Source organism: Musca domestica, unplaced genomic scaffold, assembly GCF_030504385.1.
Source record: "Musca domestica strain aabys unplaced genomic scaffold, Musca_domestica.polishedcontigs.V.1.1 8, whole genome shotgun sequence".
In the NCBI taxonomy this organism is placed as follows: Eukaryota; Metazoa; Arthropoda; class Insecta; order Diptera; family Muscidae; genus Musca; species Musca domestica.
Window position 1 is genome coordinate 3,814,232 of NW_026712409.1, and position 16,282 is coordinate 3,830,513.

A 16,282-nucleotide genomic window follows, 5' to 3' on the forward strand; every position below is an offset into this window, starting at 1 on the left:
AAATTTGGTAAGGCTATGCCTCCTAATGTCTGTGTGTGTCTGGCATGGCTGTTGGTTGTCATTGCTTGGCGCGAGGAGAGGCGACAGTGAAAAGATAAAGAGAGCACACTAACCACGGCCTGAGAGAAATGTGGTCTGGTGACTAGTGCCGACAGAGGTAATGGCAGCGATAGCAGCGGTAACAAAAAAGCCCACAATAGGCAATTAACTAAAAGAAGATTGGACCGGAGATGTTACTCCCATACAAAAAGACAAGTTTCTGTTTACACCACAACTTGTTGTGGTGCAACTTACAGAGGGGCTTGTCTCCTTTTGTGTGTTTCCAAAACAAAAAATGCATTGCCTTTGAAATTGTCTCATATTTTTAAAGTTTAAAATCGAGATAGGTTTTTTTTTGGTTTAACAAAACATTTGTATATACACATGTGTACATACTTAATTTATACGTATAACACATGCATACATTTGTATATGTATCGAATTGATCACAGAAATATTTTCTAGAATCGAACACACTTCTTTTTTTTTTTTGGTTTGATATTGCGTTCTATTTAACTTAGTTGTAGAAGAACAAAAGGTAGTAAAAAAAGATAGCAAAACAAAAAAAAAACAGCAATGTTTTGGGAAGACATTTAAAAATTGCTTTGCTGTTATCCTTCTCAAATTTTTACATAAAGGGAGACGTGGATATCTTCAGTTCATCTGTCGGCACGACGCGCAATTGCGTCACGTCATACCTACTTCATTTGTATACAATTCTTCGCACATACACATGTACATCTAGTTATATACTAAAAATACTGCGTACGTCAACTAACAGTCCGTGCAAAAATTTTCCGTAAAGTGAAATTTATATAAAAAAATTGTACCTAAAAAGAAATTTAAAATAGATTTGAAACAATTAAGTAAAGAGTTTTGTATTCAGTACTCGGGGGAAAATAGGAAATTTATTTGTTCTGAGAGCAGGGACTATTAGAAGGCTATATTAGCCAAAGTTTTGGTGGGACTACAACACCGGATCTCTCAATTTTATTTGAAGACAATGCTAAAGTAAAACATCATTTTTTTTGTCAAAACATAATTGTAATTTGAAATGCAAATCACAATGGAGCAAAAACTGCTGAGTTTATAGCATGTTAGAAGAATACAGTTAGATGCATCAACGCTTGGGAACATTGATATGTAAAAAAATGTTAAATGTTTTTTTTTTCAACTATAAGTATATTTATATGTTTTCTTATACGACGTCATTCGGATGTTATTATAATTCGCGTTTTTCAACAATTTTTACAAATTTAAATAATTTTTCATTCAACATTTTCAATTCAAAAATTGGTTTGATAGTTCATTGTCCCAGCAGATGTATCGATGCGTCTACCTATATTTTACTACCATCATTTATATTTCAAGTAGTCTATTTATCCCATATTCCACAATACAATTTTCTCTTTGTTAACAAATTACTTTGCAAGCTAAAGTACTTACTATTTATTGACGTCTGCTGTATATTTTAAGTTTTTATGTATTTTCAGAACAAAGCAACGCAAACATTGTCGCATGTTTTTACCGGTTTGGAAACCAACCAACAACAAAATATTGCCATAAACAAAATGGAAGACAATTGTAAACAATAAATGTGTTTAATACAAAATATATGTAGGTATATAAAAGTTGTATATACATATGTAAGCAGCTTTTGCACGCGCCATAGAAGTCAACGCTGTAAAATTGTATTTTTGTTTTTATTCACATTTTCATAATATCCCAATCATTTTGCGGAGAGTAATGTGAACAAATTATCTTCTCGTTATGATTTTCTCCCTCTCTCCCTCTCTCTCTTGAGACATATAAGGAAACTTTAGTTTTATGTTTTGCATAATTCATATAAAACTATTCTAACATTTTACATAATGCTTAGAAAGAATACAACAAGGGGAGAAGAGGTGGTTATCTTTGCCGTTTTCCAGACGTCTCACTTGCTTCGCAACAAATTGCTATTATGATAAAAATAATATAAATTTATAATGTAATGTGTTCCAAGAACTTGATGACCCAGCAAAATCAATGGAGAACACCAGAGAAATATAGCGTGGCACTTGTCTCACACCCTATTAAGCGGCTAAACTTTCATTTTGTTTTTATTTCATTTTCATAACAACATGTTTTAGTAAGGGAGGGAAATGCCAGTGAGAAGAGAGTTTCATAGACATTGTGGTTAAGAGAAGACAACAGCGTTTTAAGAGAAACTTAACATGGTCAGGTAGATAAGGTATAGCATATTGGCATATAAATAAATTAGAGGAATTATAGAAAACGACACATGGTTTAGGACCATAGATATTTTAATAAAACTAATATTTTAATAAGTCGATTAAATATAGCCAATCAGTAGTCACATTCTGTAATTTTAATCGAACAAATACAGAACAAACAAATAGGATTAACAATGAGTAATAATGTTAAAAAGTTACAGAATAATCCTACAAGTATTTAATTAAATAAAATTTACAATTTGATTTATTTTACAAAATCTGAGGATCTAATTGCTACTAAATTTAAATTATTATTATTTTTTTTTTTGTATATATATTACTATTCGTTGATTATTTTTGTTATTTATTTAGTTTTTTTCTTAGATTAATATTGTTATAGGCTGTGTTAATATAAGATTTTGGCCATGTTGGCTTTTTTATATTGAATTGAATGAAACAAATGAAATGAAATCAGATTTATTCTTACTACTCAGAACATATCTTAAAATCAAAATATGTCTGATAACTGTAAGCACACAAATTTTCGCAGTTAGAAAAAAGCTTATGAAAAATGTCACTTAAACGTATTTTGATATGTTTGAATTTGCACAGCAAAATACAATTGATAATAAATAGAATAAATATAGGTAGATAAACATGGATGTGTACATTATTCATTATGCGTGTGGTTCTGCATCATCAATTTAAAAATTAAATTATATTTGTACTATAATTACTTTATTTGTATAAGAATGCCTAAAAACGCTCTTAATTTGGCGGCAAGTGTAGATTTCTGTTTGCTTAAAGTATCATCCGAGCATTTTATGATTTAAAAGCTATATGTATTCTTTCCAAATATTATTAAGGGAAATTCAGTTCTTTAAAATATATAGTCAACATCGTCGTGATAACATAAACCATTTGGTCCATAGTGTTCGTGTTTTTTACGACAGGCACACATGTTGGGTAAAAAACAATAGCCACGAGGTCCACACTTTCTGGAAATCAATTAATAAAAACAGTTTTATTTAATTTTATTCAATATTATATGTTATCAATGGGATTCAAATGTTTAAAAATTGTATTCTGTTAGTTTGGCTGAAACTTGCACAGGGTGAGATGAAAAAACTGCAACCAACTTCAGACTGCTGTCATTTCTAAGCCACTCGTCCGATAGCTGTTAAAATAATTTCAGTGGTAGCTCATTATATTGTTTACAAGCGTAAAAAAGCATGGAATTCAAGCGTGATAGTGTGATTTCTTTATATTTGACTGGAAAACCACAAGTGGCTATCGTTAGAGCACGCCAGCATTTAAATGTGAATAAATTAGTTGTGTCTCGTACCAGCGCTCGTTACCGCACCGTGATACTGGTAGCGTAGCCAGACGTTAAGGAAGTGGACAGAAGAAAACAGCAACATCAGGAGAAATGGTGCGAAAAGTAAAGAACCGACTTGATCGAAACCCGCGTCGCAGTAGCCGAAAAATGGCTCGTGAGCTGAACATATCGCAATATTCCATTCGGCAAATATTGAAAAACGAGCTCGGTGTAAAGCCATTGAAATTCCAAAAATTGCAAGAGCTTACACCGCAACAGATAGAAAATAGACTCCGAAGAGTTAAAGAGTTGCTTCGATTGGCTAAAAGTGGTGAATTGCCGAATTTGGTTTTCTCCCATGAGGAAATATTCTTTGTCCAGCAGTTTGTAAACAAACAAAATGATCGTGTTTGCTTGGCAAAGAGGTCAACTGAAAATGTGCACCTTCGGTTGGCCACCAGAACTCAAGCGCCGGCCATGATGATGGTGTTGGCCGCCATAACAGCCAATGGTCGCTCTCCGCTCGTATTAATCGACCGTGGCATCAGAATAAATGCCAAATATTATCGCGAAAATATTCTGGAGGTTGTATTAAAGCCTTGGGCACACAAATATTTTGGCCGCAGACCTTGGACATTCCAACAGGACTCAGCACCATCGCACTCAGCACGCGCCACCCAAGAATGGTTACAAACTGAGGTTCCTCGCTTCATTTCCAGCGCACAATGTCCACCAAAATCTCCGGATACCAATCGGTTGGACTATTGTGTCTGGAGTATTTTGAATGCAAGGTTGGCACTAAAAAATACCAAAGTGTCGATCACCTCAAGCAAGCGCTTCGCCGGGAATGGGCCAAAATACCGCAACATTCGGGCAGCGTGTTACGGTCTCATTGGTCGTTTGAAGGCCATAATTCGTGTCAATGGTGACTAATTCGAACAAATCTAAATTTATTCTAAAATTTGATGCTATTTCCCACATTTTTTTACTTTCATTCAATAAAATTTAAAAATTATGGCGTTTGACTTTGTTGTAGTTTTTTATCTCACCCTGTATTGTGGATTGTCAGTTCTCCAACTCTCTAAATCTTGCATAAAGTAAATTTTTGCATGTCTATTTCAAATATTTGTTAAAACGCATTAATTTGTACTTTTCTTACTGTTTACAAACAGGTTCACATAGTTGGCCAAAAATATTATTTGTTGATCTGAACCCCTGGGCACAGGTGCAAATTCCCTCGTGATTACAATGGCCGTAAAGACAACGCCTGAAATAGAGATGATGGAAACGTTGCAATGACTGTTGTACCATGTAGTTACGTTATGCAACCAAATTCTTTTACCCTTGACATTTGTCTCTGAAAATGGAGTGCTTCCAACACTTTCTTGTCACCGGATCAAATGCGGAACCTTTATGCTTGCACACACATATATCTGGCCCAGCACAATAACCTCCTGCCTCTATACACCCTGGTAAACATTGCTGGGCACATATCAGACCATTTTCAAACGATGTCATATATGAATTTTCACACGGACATTCACCATCCTCGAAACAGTTGTCATCGATACAGCGAATGGGACAACGTGAAACACATTGTTTGGTATTTACAATTAACATTTCATAAGCCGAGCACGGTGGCGGCGGATCATTGAGTTCGTAGGCTATACTGTCTGAGAACTTCAAGAGCAGGGTGGTGGTGGTGAGTATTACAATCCATCTAATAATCATCCTCAGTGTGTAACAATGTACTTATGGCCCATAAAGATAACAGCGATAAGATGCTTTTCATGATCAATCTCAAACTTTACTGCCGCCTTGGCTTATCTTTTTCCGATGTCTGACGGTATTCCATGTGAAGATAGTGAAAGTCTGTCGTTTTTGGTCTGCAAACACACATATAGACGCATATACTGATACGTGAGTTTTCAATTGTCCATATGTACATAACTTTATTATCTCAACTATTACGGCATAATTGTTTATTTTTATAATTTGCATTCGCCACAAGGGACCCTCAATTTTTGTTGTTATTTGCATTATTAATAATGTCGAACGAATTGTAACAGTTAATGGTGATTTCAAAAGAAATAAACAAATAAATGAAAATTTACATCGATTTCGGTTGTGCTGAATTTCATGTGGCTTTTAACTCATTTTCATATTTTTAATACCCTCCACCATACTATGGAGGGTATATTAAGTTTGTCATTCCGTTTGTAACACCTCGAAATATACATTTTAGACTGCGCAAAGCATATATATTCTTGATCAGCATAAAATTCTATTCGATTTTGCGATGTCCGTCCGTCTGTGTAAATCACTCTAGCTCCCGAACGAAATGAAGTAGATTGATAAAATTTTACTCAAGTGTATATTATGTTAGCAGGACTTTTGGTATTGAAAATGGGCCATGTAGGTCTACGTTTTGGTATAGAACTCATATAACGGTACTTCCCGATATTCGGTATTTTGAGGATTTTAGCGACATTATTCACCGGAATTGTTTCAAATTTGGTATTTGAATTTCGTAATTGATACTACAGCCTAAGACAGAAAATTGTCTGTGCAGATCCACGTCTTCGTATAGCTCTTATGTAACGGTACCTCCCGATATTCGGTACTTTGTTGATTTTAGCGACCTTATTCACCGGAATTGATTTAAATTTGGTATTTGATGTTCGTAATGGAATCTACAGCCGATGACAGGAGAGTGTCTGTTCAAGTCCGCGTCTTCGTACAAGCCCCATATATCAGTACCTCCCTATATTCGGTATTTTGACTATTTTAGCTACATTATTCACGGTTTTTCCAAGTTTCATATTTCAATATTGTAATGGTTTATGACGAAAGTTGCCTATGCAGGTCCATGTCTTCGTATAGACCCCAATATAACGGCTATATTCGGCATTTTTACGATTTTAACCGAATTTTTGGGAATGTTGTTTGGCGAAAACTTTTATATTCGTTGCAAGGGTGGAGGGTATTCAAAGTTCGGCCCGGCCAAACTTACTACTTTTTTAATTTTTTTTTTACTCAACCTTAAGAACTTCCCACCCATAGCTTGAGGCACCTTAATACCCCTTCCGAAATGAATAGACGCATATTGACCATTCAAATTTCTCTTCATTTGATCACGAATGGATGGCAAAGAGAACTTTGGCAAATGTAAAGCGTATGACGGCTGTGTATTTCCTAAGCTCCTAGGTTTTATTTGTGCAATGCGCGGGCGCATACGGGAATTCGTTTTCATTCTGTGTCGGACTAGAGGGAGTGCTGAGACAAAAAAGCTCAAACATTAGCTGTATGCTTGTGTGTCCGTACCACCACATGTGGTTGGCTGTTTTGCTCGCTGGATGGGATGACTGGCTGGCAGACTAACGGCTGGAGTACCCAGCAAGCATTGTCTTAATACTTTTTTTTCACAATTTTCTTTTGAACATTGCTTCCACACAGCAACTTTACTTCCACTTATGTATGTTGTTGGCATTTCGTTTCGTTTGGGCTCTTTGGTTGTTGTTTGTTTGGTTCTGGATGTAGTCACTGTCTGTCAGTTAGTCAGTAGCCGTTGAATTCTCTAGCAAGTCGGCCGCAAAAATTTACAATTGGTTTTTCATCAAAACAATTCGGCAAAATAAAATAAAACAAAAAGACAACGCGAATTCCAATCATCCAGCAGCTGCCTGTTGAATGGAGAACCTTCTTAGGTAGAGAAATAGAAAAAAAAAAAACTGCTAGTGTGGGTGTGTTTTTTATTATTTAAATGGTTTGTGCGAAAAAAAAAAATATTGAAAAGTATATTTAAAATTGAAGTGAATAACACCCGGAACGAAGATAACCATTTCGGAAAATAGCATATTTAATGTACGTGAGGTGGTCTTGTTAGCATGCAACATAAGTGGAGTGTGTGTTTTATTAGCGCTTGTCTGGGCTCCCTGTATTTAACACCAACGCCATGAGCGCCAATAAAAAAAGAGTGCTCCCCCAGCTGTCTGGTTACTTTGCCGCACCTTAAAGCCAATTTTGCAGCTTTTTGCCGAGTTTGGTTCGTTTTAATAGCTATTTCCTTTTGGATTTTTGATAATTTTACATGGGAGCAATGTATGCTTGATTGTGTATGTCATTGTGATCGTGGCCAAGCTCTTCCCCATTCTCCATTGCCAGCTAAGCTAGGCTATAAATGAATTTTATTCTCAAACTCCTCGCGTTTTTTATGAACATTTAATTTGAATATTATTATGGTTTTCGTTCAAAAAAAAATTTTACTTCCACAGGCATTCTTCAAAATAAACAATAACAACAACAGCAACTACGATGATTACAATTATGATGTTGTTTCGAGTGTGTGTGTGTGTGCGTTGTGTGCCTGTGTTTGGGTCTTACTCCCCCTTTTTTTCTATTGAATGAATAGATGCGTGTGTCACGAACAGTTGGTGGCAAAAGTCTCCACACGTCAAACCTTTTATTTTATAGGTAGGACTACTTAACTTATTAAAAATATCTATAAATTGTGTAATATTTTATAAAAAAAAAAGTTAATTACAAATGGTGTACAGAATAATCTGAGCTAATTTATGGCCATTGTAATGTTAATTGAAAAGTAGAAACAAATAATTATATTCCTGCAAAGTAGTCTGGCATTGGTTAGAGATGCTGTTATCGCCCATTGTTTAGTATTTTGGAAGTCGCTGAAATATCTAATATTATATATCCGTTCTTTTTAATATCCATCCAATTTTAAATTGTTGATGGTTCTTGGTTGGTTTAAAGATGCGTAGCTACAGGGGTTCAGAAAGTGCTTCACTTGGGTCCATTGGGTTCATCCTAGAAAAAAACAACATTTTGGGGATTGGAGTGATACAGAAGCGAGAAGGAGACATTTTGGTCTGCCTAGCACGGGAATGCCTTTGGTAAACTTGTAAGTGATGATGGGATCAATGTCTGGGAAGACCGTTAGAGTTTCTATTTCCCACCTGGCAAAAAGCCAACGTTTCTTGTTGGATAACAGGGAAGATGTTTAATCGTCTCTATCTCTTCGTCATGTTCACAAGGTCTACAGTAGTCAGGAACACAGACGTCCCATCTTAAGGTCAGATATCGCATACAGTGGTCAGTCAGTATGCCTACCACAATTCTTAGAATAGGACCTACTATGAAAATACCGAATATTGGAAGGTACCGTTATATGGGTGCTATACCAAAACGTGGACCAGCATAGACAATTTTCTGTCATAGGCTGTAGTACCCATTACGAGCTTCAAATACGAAATTTGAAATAATTCCAGTGAATTATGTTGCTAAATCATCAAAATACCGAATATCGGAAAGTGCCGTTATATGGGGACTATACGAAGACGTGGACCTGCATACGAAATTTTTTGGCATAGGCTGTAGTACCCATTACGAACTTTAAATGCGAAATTTGTTACAACTCCGATGAATAATGTTGCTCAAATTATCAAAATACCGAATATCGGGAGGTACCGTTTTATCGAGACTATACGAAGACGTGGACCTGCATACGAAATTTTTTGTCATAGGTTGTAGTGTCCATAAAGATCTTCCAATACGAAATTTGAGACAATTCCGGCGAATAATGTCGCTAAAATCATGAAAATACCGAATATAGGGGGTGTCCGTTATATGGGGGCTATACGAAGACGTGGACCTGTACGGACAATTTTCAGTCATAGGCTGTAGTATTCATTACAAACTTCAAATACCAAATTTGAAACATTTCCGGTGAATAATATCGCTTAAATCACCAAAATACCGAAAATAGGGAGGTACCATTATATGGGGGCTATACCAAAACGTGGACCTACATGACCCATTTTCAATACCAAAAGTCCTGCAGACATAATATACATTTGAGTAAAATTTTATCAACCTACTTCATTTCCTTCGGAAGCTAGAGTAGTTTCCACAGACGGACAGGCAGGCGGACATCGATAGATAGTCTTAGAATTCTCCGCTGAAATGAAATGGATATACAGTTTGTAGGGTCTATTATGAATATTTCGAGGTGTTACAAACGGAATGAATAATATACCCTCCATAGAATTGTGGAGGGTATAAAAGGAATAACATTAAGTCTCCACAATAAGCGTCACTCTTATTGTCTTACCCTGCATTTTCAGTCATGTACCAGAACCATAAGTAATAACAACAAATTTCATTTCTCATTAATCGGTTAAGAACTTGACACCAGATACACAACCTCTATGTGTATACTTTGTGCGCTCAGTGTAATTGGCTTGTAATAAAGTTGCATTATTGCCGCTGCAAGATGTAGTCCATGGTGGTGTTGGTGGTGGTTGTAAATAAATTTTTTGAACTCCCAAAGCAGAGCAGCGTAAACATGCACGGGCATACACACGAATGAAGAATGCATTACAAGCAAGCAGCGTACTTCGCTGCTTCCGCTGTTTAGAAAATGGAATAAAGATAGGCAGATAGGCAGCTGTGTTGTTGGCTTGTGTTTAGCTTTTCTTCCAAAACCGAAATGTTACAACAACTACGACAGTATTGGGAAAAAAAACATTACATTTTATTCGATCATCAATTCGATGGCTGGTAAAGTTTTGCTGTTTTCCCATCTGATTCCATTGGGGTGCGGTTGTTTGTGCGGAACCATTTCAAAATCATGCAATTGCAGTGCTTTTTGTTATTGAACTTCTTTTTTGTTTTCTGAAGAAATGATGGCTAATTAATTGACAAAAAAAAAGAAATAATAAAAATCTTATAAAATTCAAGAGAAGTGTGTTTTGTGCGTAAGTGTATTTGTTTAACCATCAGATAAAGACTGCAGTTTTCTTGGATTGAATTAAAAATGCAAGTGTTCTTTTTTTCTACACTGCTTTAATGTGGAACAAGATAAACACCACATCAATTCGTTCGTCATTATCGTTTGCAAGCTTGCTATTTGAAAATTGTTCTTGAATGAATCGCCGAGAGCAAAGAAAAGTGCTGATGATTTCATTTAATTGACAAAAAGATAAGAAATTACATTGATAGCCTAGCAGAGGAAAATGGAACAGATTTTTGTGGTGAAATATTTATAGTTAAAGTGAAAACCTCAGCAATTTTGGGAATACGAAGCATAAAATGTGTTAAGTGTTGAACGTAGTTATTGAAAAATGTACTGATTTTGAGGTGAATATCGTTTGCGATTTTTGTAAATAAGGGCCTGTTAATAAAAAAACAACAATTCTTGATATGCTTTTTAAAAATTTTATAGAACATACCTCAAACCTGGTGTTTTTATTTTGCATTCATTTTCTTACGACATAAATAAACAGGCTCCTGACGCTTGTGACTTTCCATTTGTTCAACTACAGTCATCTTGAGACTTCGTTTGTCTACATTTAATTTGAAAATGCGACGTGATCAACTAATTTCAAATTATATTATAATTATTTAAATTACAGGGTGAGATAAAGAAAAAATGCAACAAAGTCGAGAGCCATAATATTTACATTTTTTTTAATTTTATTGAATGAAAGCAAAAATGTCGGAAATAACATCAAATTTTAGAAAACGTTTAGATTTGTTCGAATTGGTCAACTTTGACACGAATTATGGCCTTCAAACGGCCAATGAAAACGTCACACGCTTGCCCGAATGTTGCTCTGCGGTATTTTGACCCATTCCCGGCGAAGAACTTGCTTGAGGTGATCGACACTTTGGTATATTTTAGTGCCAACCTTGCTTTCTAAAATACTCCAGACAAAATAGTCCAACGGATTGGTATTCGGAGATTTTGGTTGCCATTGTGCGCTGGAAATGAAGCGAGGAACCTCATTTTGTAACCATTCTTGGGTGACGCGTACTGAGTGGTGCTGAGTCCTGTTGTAATGCCCAAGGTCTGCAGCCAAAATGTTTGCGTGCCCATGGCTTTAACACACCCTCCAGAATATTTTTTCGAGATATTATTCGGCATTTATTCTGATGCCATGGTCGATTAATACGAGCGGAGAGCGACCATCGGCTGTTATGGCAGCCCACACCATCACCATGGCCGGCGCTTAAGTTCTGTTGGCCAACCGAAGGTGCACATTTTCATTCATTTTGTTTTGTTTGTTTACAAACTGCTGGACGAAGAATTTTTTCTCATCGGAGAAGTTCACCACTTTCGGCTATGCGAAGCAACTCTTTAGCTCTTTTGAGTCTATTTTCTTTCTGTTGCGGTGTAAGTTCTTGCAATTTTTTGAATTTCAGTGGCTTTATCCCGAGCTCATTTTTCAATATTTGCCGAATGGAATATTGCGATATGCTCAGCTCACGAGCCATTTTTCGGCCACTGCGACGCGGGTTTCGATCAAGTAGCTTCTTTATTTTTCGAACCATTTCTGTTGATGTTGCTGTTTTCTTCCGTCCACTTCCTTCACTTCGGGCTACGCTACCAGTATCACGGTAACGAGCGATGGTACGAGACACAAACGATTTATTCACATTTAAATGCTGAAATGCTCTAACGATAGCCACTTGTGGTTTTTCCAGCCAAATATAGAGAAATCACACTATCACGCTTGAATTCCTTCACGAATAACTTTTTTCTGGGAATGACTTAGAAATGACAGCAGTTTGAAGTTGGTTGCAGTTTTTTTATCTCACCCTGTATAATATTTTCATTTCATTTATTTTTGTGAAATTTAAGTGTTAACCGGGTATACCCAATAAGCACACCTGAAAGTTCAAGACCCAAGTTCCCAAAATGCAATATGAATTAATAAATAAATAATTGTTTTCTTTTCTCTTACAGGTTTACTAACCGACGACGATGAAATGAGCACTGAATGTCAAAGCCAAATTATAGCAGACACAAAACTTCCATCATGTGTTATATGATCATAACCGGAGGTAGCCTCGTATGGTTTCTCCTTAGTCTTATAGCAGATATGTTTGTGGTAACGGCCATTGTTACACCGAAATGGTTAATCGGACCCACAGCCCAAGCTATTACACTGTCAACTGTCAAATATGCAGCCAGCACCGATAATCAAACACTGGCTACCGCGGCCACGACCACTTACAGACATCCCTCAGTTGGCATATATACACGATGTAAAGCCATACGTGAAGCTGGCCACCACTTCACCTTCCATTGTGGATCATTTGATTTGGATGGTTTTTCCACCGATAGTGAAATATATCCTTCGCCATGGAAGGCGGCAATGTTTTTTATTTCATTGGGCTTTGTCTTGTTGACGTTGACGGTCTTGTGTACGTTAATATCGTGCTGTCGGCAATCGATATTTGGAAAAAGTCTTCATAATATGACTGCTTGCGCACAAGTCACGGCAGGTGAGTTGGTCAAATCATTCAAATCTCAAATCTTTAACGACATTCAAAGGATATTTGAATAATATATATTGAATATTTAATATTTATATTTGAATAATTTTTACTTTGATAAGGTTCGAAATTTAAATTTCTTGGCCCATTGAAAAAATATTAGAAAAATAAACGCTTTGTTCCAGAACCTGCAAGAATCTACTAGTTTTGCAAAATTGGTTACATTTTTGCAGATTCTGGAACAGAGCTAATGTCATGTATAATTGATGAAGACAGTTTTTACAAATTAAATTATTCCACAAATGTTTTTCATTTCTAAAATTTTCAGGCATAAGCGTCATGCTGAGTTTATTCCTACATCCCATGGGTTGGTCCGCTTCTAGGGTACAACTACTCTGTGGTCCGGATGCTGAACCGTTCTATGCAGCTGGCTGTTCATTAGGTCTGGTTGTTTTTCCCACATCACATCACATTGGTCTGGTTGATTCCCATTCGATTCTAATGCTTTTTTCTTTTGGTCCAATTTCAGGCATTTCATTTTACAGTGCCATAGCCGGGGTTATTTTATGTTTTGTGTGTGCAGGCATTAGTCTCAAAGCTGAATCGTCCAATATGCGTACGCGTGTTAAACGGCGTGTTGAAGGAGGCGATCGTTTAGTTTGTATTCCATAGTAGATGTAAGGAAGAAAATGTGTCACAAAAATCGAACGACCAAACATCGACATCACTGAAGAGAACACAAAGTGTTTTTTGTTGTTTACTTATTTTCTTTTTTCAAAGAAATCATTAGAAATATCGAATGTTTATATTATTGTTTGTATTTACATACATACGTATACACATAGGCATAAATCGATGTGTACTTAAGCTGCGTACTTTTTGAAACATAAATATCAATTTGTATCATAATAATATTCTTGTACTTATGTGTATGTATGCGCCTGTGGATAGGCCGAATATCAGAATCTTTTTTTTTTGGATTTAGTTTAGTTGACGAAACTTTTTTGACTGTAATTTATTTTAGCTTTTTATACGTATTTACATTTATGATTTCAATAAACTACACTACAATGATGGAGATTATTTTCCTACAAAATTTAAAATTTGATTTCAAGAATTTTGATATAAAAAACTATTTAGGATCAATAAATAGATATACATTTTTACATTTTACAGATTTCATTTTTTAAATTAGAAAACTTTGAATCTCGATACATTCATTAACTTACTCTCGAAAGTAATGTATTTTTACATTTCCACAATGCATCTACTTTTAGCCCTCACAGCTTCTAGCTTCTGAATGGTTTTTAGTATCAAATTTACATTATTTTCTCTTTCCTTTTCCCTTTTTGACAGGCTCATCGCTGGCTTTCGCTTTGGGTATGTACACGCCATGATTTGTAATTTTCAGATGGGAGAATAATTTATTTTTGGATTCGAAATGAGACTTGCATGTGACACAAATATGTTGCGTTTTCTCACTGTCTGTATTTTTGGGAGTCACCAGATTTTCTTGGGGTTTGGATTTTGTTGTGGCTCGGGTGTTTTCTTCTTGTTTTGAACTCTCTTCTTTCGCCCCCATATTTGGAGCTTCTTGAGATGCGGATTTATTTTTAGCAGTTTTGTTTTTATTTTTCGATTTTTTACCAGACTTTTTGTTTGAGCTATCCCAGTCATCGTCGTCTACGTCGTTATCATCGGTTTTGTTAATAGTCAAACCTGCAGTTTGTTTGCTTAACTCTTCATCTTCTTCGACATCATCGTCGGAGTTTATCAATACTGGCAGTTTGGATTTTCTTGAATCCTTTTTATTTTTTGATTTGCGGGATTTCGATTTTTTAACATTGACTTCCTTTTCCTCATTATCTTGTGCCGCCTCCAGCTCTGCTTCCTGAACTTGTTCTTCTTCGTCTTCGACTTTGTCCTCGGTATCTTCTCCTCCCGGATATAAATTCTCTTCTTCGTGCATTTCCAATTTCAGTCTTTCAACATTTTCCCGATGTTTTTTACTAGTTTCGTGATTGGCAAAGGCTTTTTCATTTTTAAATGCCTTATTGCAGGCAACACAATAGAGATCATCATACAACAACTCCTCATAGCTATCATCTTGGTCATCATCTGCACCATCACCAGCAACATTGTCTTCGTACTCAAAATCTTCCTCATCTTCCTCTTCATCCGAGTAATCATCTTCATTGCTGCTGTATTGCTGTTCCAATTGTTTTAGTTGTTCCTCATAGTCATCGCCTTGGTTTGTCGTAATATTTTGTCGCATTTCGGCCAATTCCTGCTGGCGTTTGCGAATTTGTTCAAGGCGATTTTGTTCTTGTTTTTGTCGATTGAAGGCCGCCCTTTCCTCCAGTTGTTTCTTATAGGCCTGGACACGTTTGTCACGTTTTCTTACGAACGATACTAAGTTTCGCACCTGTAAAAAAATTAATATAAGAAAAAGCAAATATTGTATGCCAAAAAAAATTTTACCTCCTCATTTCTTTCTTTTTTGGCCTTCTGGACAACCTTCTTCATATCCTTTTCGATTTCCCTCAAAATACGACGGTCTTTGATTTCCTTAATGTCGTATGGACAGAGCCATGTGTAAGTCCTCTTAGTGCAATATGCACTCCACCAAGCATAAAACGGTCCCACCACTTCCTCATAGCTGCTTGTGGAGTCACCAAATGAAGGTATATTTTCCATGTCCATTTCATCGTCCATAAATTCGGCATCTTCGGCAGCTATTTTCTCAAATACTTCTCTATAGACAGCATAGAACCCTTTGCTATCATCACCATAACCCTTGAAGCAGGACACAGTGAAATACTGGAACACATCCAAACAATTGTCTTCATAGTCGGAATTTTTGCCCCTCAAGATTTGTTCGCGATGATTATCGTACCATGCCCTTTCCTGGGGATCGGATAGCACCAGATAGGCCTGTTGAATCAGTTGAAAGCGCTCCTTGGCCTCTTCCAAGTTGTCGGGGTTTTTATCCGGATGCCATTTTAGAGCCAATTTTCGGTAGGCTGTCTTGATGTCAGTGTCGTTGGCATCCCGTTCCACGCCAAGCTCTTCGTAATAACATTTCATTGTTACGTATTTTCTTTCTCTTTGTTAAGCTGTGAAACCCTTGTGTCCCAGACGAACCTCCATGCGCCAAACAAATTTACAGGGTTACCAGGAGCACAATTTATTGGGACCACGAAGCAGAATGATTTTTTCAACGGCGGTGGCTTATCATGTGTAAAACAAAATCAACGGCGTCACGCATTTCTATCTGTGTACTCTGTACAGAAAAACATTTAAAATTTAAGTACACGTCAATACTTTTAAGGTATGGAAGAGGCAACACTCGGAATGTATAGAAAGTTGAAATGGAACACGCCGCAAGAGCTATTTGTTCTCCCTATGATCAGAA

The 16,282-nt window shown here is 36.3% G+C and overlaps 3 protein-coding genes and 1 long non-coding RNA gene across 10 annotated transcripts; 2 read left to right on the forward strand and 2 right to left on the reverse strand.

Annotated features, from left to right (window-relative positions):
- Positions 1 to 17: 17 nt before the first annotated feature.
- Positions 18 to 4,875, forward strand: LOC131806554 (uncharacterized). Its single transcript, XR_009344079.1, has 3 exons — positions 18 to 157; positions 1,533 to 1,656; positions 4,743 to 4,875. It is a non-coding gene; the product is annotated as an uncharacterized LOC131806554 (long non-coding RNA).
- On the reverse strand, positions 2,686 to 5,343 carry LOC101896073 (epidermal growth factor-like protein). Its single transcript, XM_005184284.3, has 3 exons — positions 4,913 to 5,343; positions 4,730 to 4,837; positions 2,686 to 3,250 (listed from the first exon to the last, which is right to left on the reverse strand). Exons 1-3 carry the CDS (start codon positions 5,299 to 5,301, stop codon positions 3,133 to 3,135), a joined length of 615 nt encoding a protein of 204 aa, XP_005184341.1. The 5' UTR covers positions 5,302 to 5,343; the 3' UTR covers positions 2,686 to 3,132.
- LOC101894039 (LHFPL tetraspan subfamily member 2a protein) lies at positions 5,133 to 13,943 on the forward strand. Of its 7 annotated transcripts, none has more exons than XM_011294533.3 (4): positions 5,133 to 5,272; positions 12,335 to 12,876; positions 13,196 to 13,309; positions 13,397 to 13,943. In XM_011294533.3, the coding sequence occupies exons 2-4, from the start codon at positions 12,369 to 12,371 to the stop codon at positions 13,537 to 13,539; spliced, it is 765 nt and encodes a 254-aa protein (XP_011292835.1). In that variant the 5' UTR covers positions 5,133 to 5,272; positions 12,335 to 12,368; the 3' UTR covers positions 13,540 to 13,943. The 7 variants fall into 7 exon arrangements, with proteins under 7 accessions (XP_011292835.1, XP_019892566.1, XP_011292834.1 ...); XM_020037007.2 differs by lacking the exon at positions 5,133 to 5,272 and adding an exon at positions 5,351 to 5,490; XM_011294532.3 differs by lacking the exon at positions 5,133 to 5,272 and adding an exon at positions 7,115 to 7,313.
- Positions 13,668 to 16,071, reverse strand: LOC101893865 (dnaJ homolog subfamily C member 21). Its single transcript, XM_005184272.4, has 2 exons — positions 15,349 to 16,071; positions 13,668 to 15,292 (listed from the first exon to the last, which is right to left on the reverse strand). Exons 1-2 carry the CDS (start codon positions 15,952 to 15,954, stop codon positions 14,192 to 14,194), a joined length of 1,707 nt encoding a protein of 568 aa, XP_005184329.1. The 5' UTR covers positions 15,955 to 16,071; the 3' UTR covers positions 13,668 to 14,191.
- Between the last annotated feature and the right edge of the window lie 211 nt (positions 16,072 to 16,282).

Excerpts from the sequence above, each read along its gene's own strand:
- LOC101896073 (XM_005184284.3), bottom strand. The coding sequence starts at position 5,301 with ATGATTATTAGATGGATTGTAATACTCACCACCACCACCCTGCTCTTG. Across the intron at positions 4,838-4,912 it reads TTCAGAGACAAATGTCAAGG|GCGTTGTCTTTACGGCCATT; the intron begins GTAAAAGAATTT and ends TCTCTATTTCAG. Across the intron at positions 3,251-4,729 it reads TGTGAACCTGTTTGTAAACA|AAAGTGTGGACCTCGTGGCT; the intron begins GTAAGAAAAGTA and ends ATTGATTTCCAG.
- LOC101894039 (XM_011294533.3), top strand. The coding sequence starts at position 12,369 with ATGTCAAAGCCAAATTATAGCAGACACAAAACTTCCATCATGTGTTAT. Across the intron at positions 12,877-13,195 it reads TTGCGCACAAGTCACGGCAG|GCATAAGCGTCATGCTGAGT; the intron begins GTGAGTTGGTCA and ends TAAAATTTTCAG. Across the intron at positions 13,310-13,396 it reads TGCAGCTGGCTGTTCATTAG|GCATTTCATTTTACAGTGCC; the intron begins GTCTGGTTGTTT and ends GTCCAATTTCAG.
- LOC101893865 (XM_005184272.4), bottom strand. The coding sequence starts at position 15,954 with ATGAAATGTTATTACGAAGAGCTTGGCGTGGAACGGGATGCCAACGAC. Across the intron at positions 15,293-15,348 it reads AAAAAGAAAGAAATGAGGAG|GTGCGAAACTTAGTATCGTT; the intron begins GTAAAATTTTTT and ends ATTTTTTTACAG.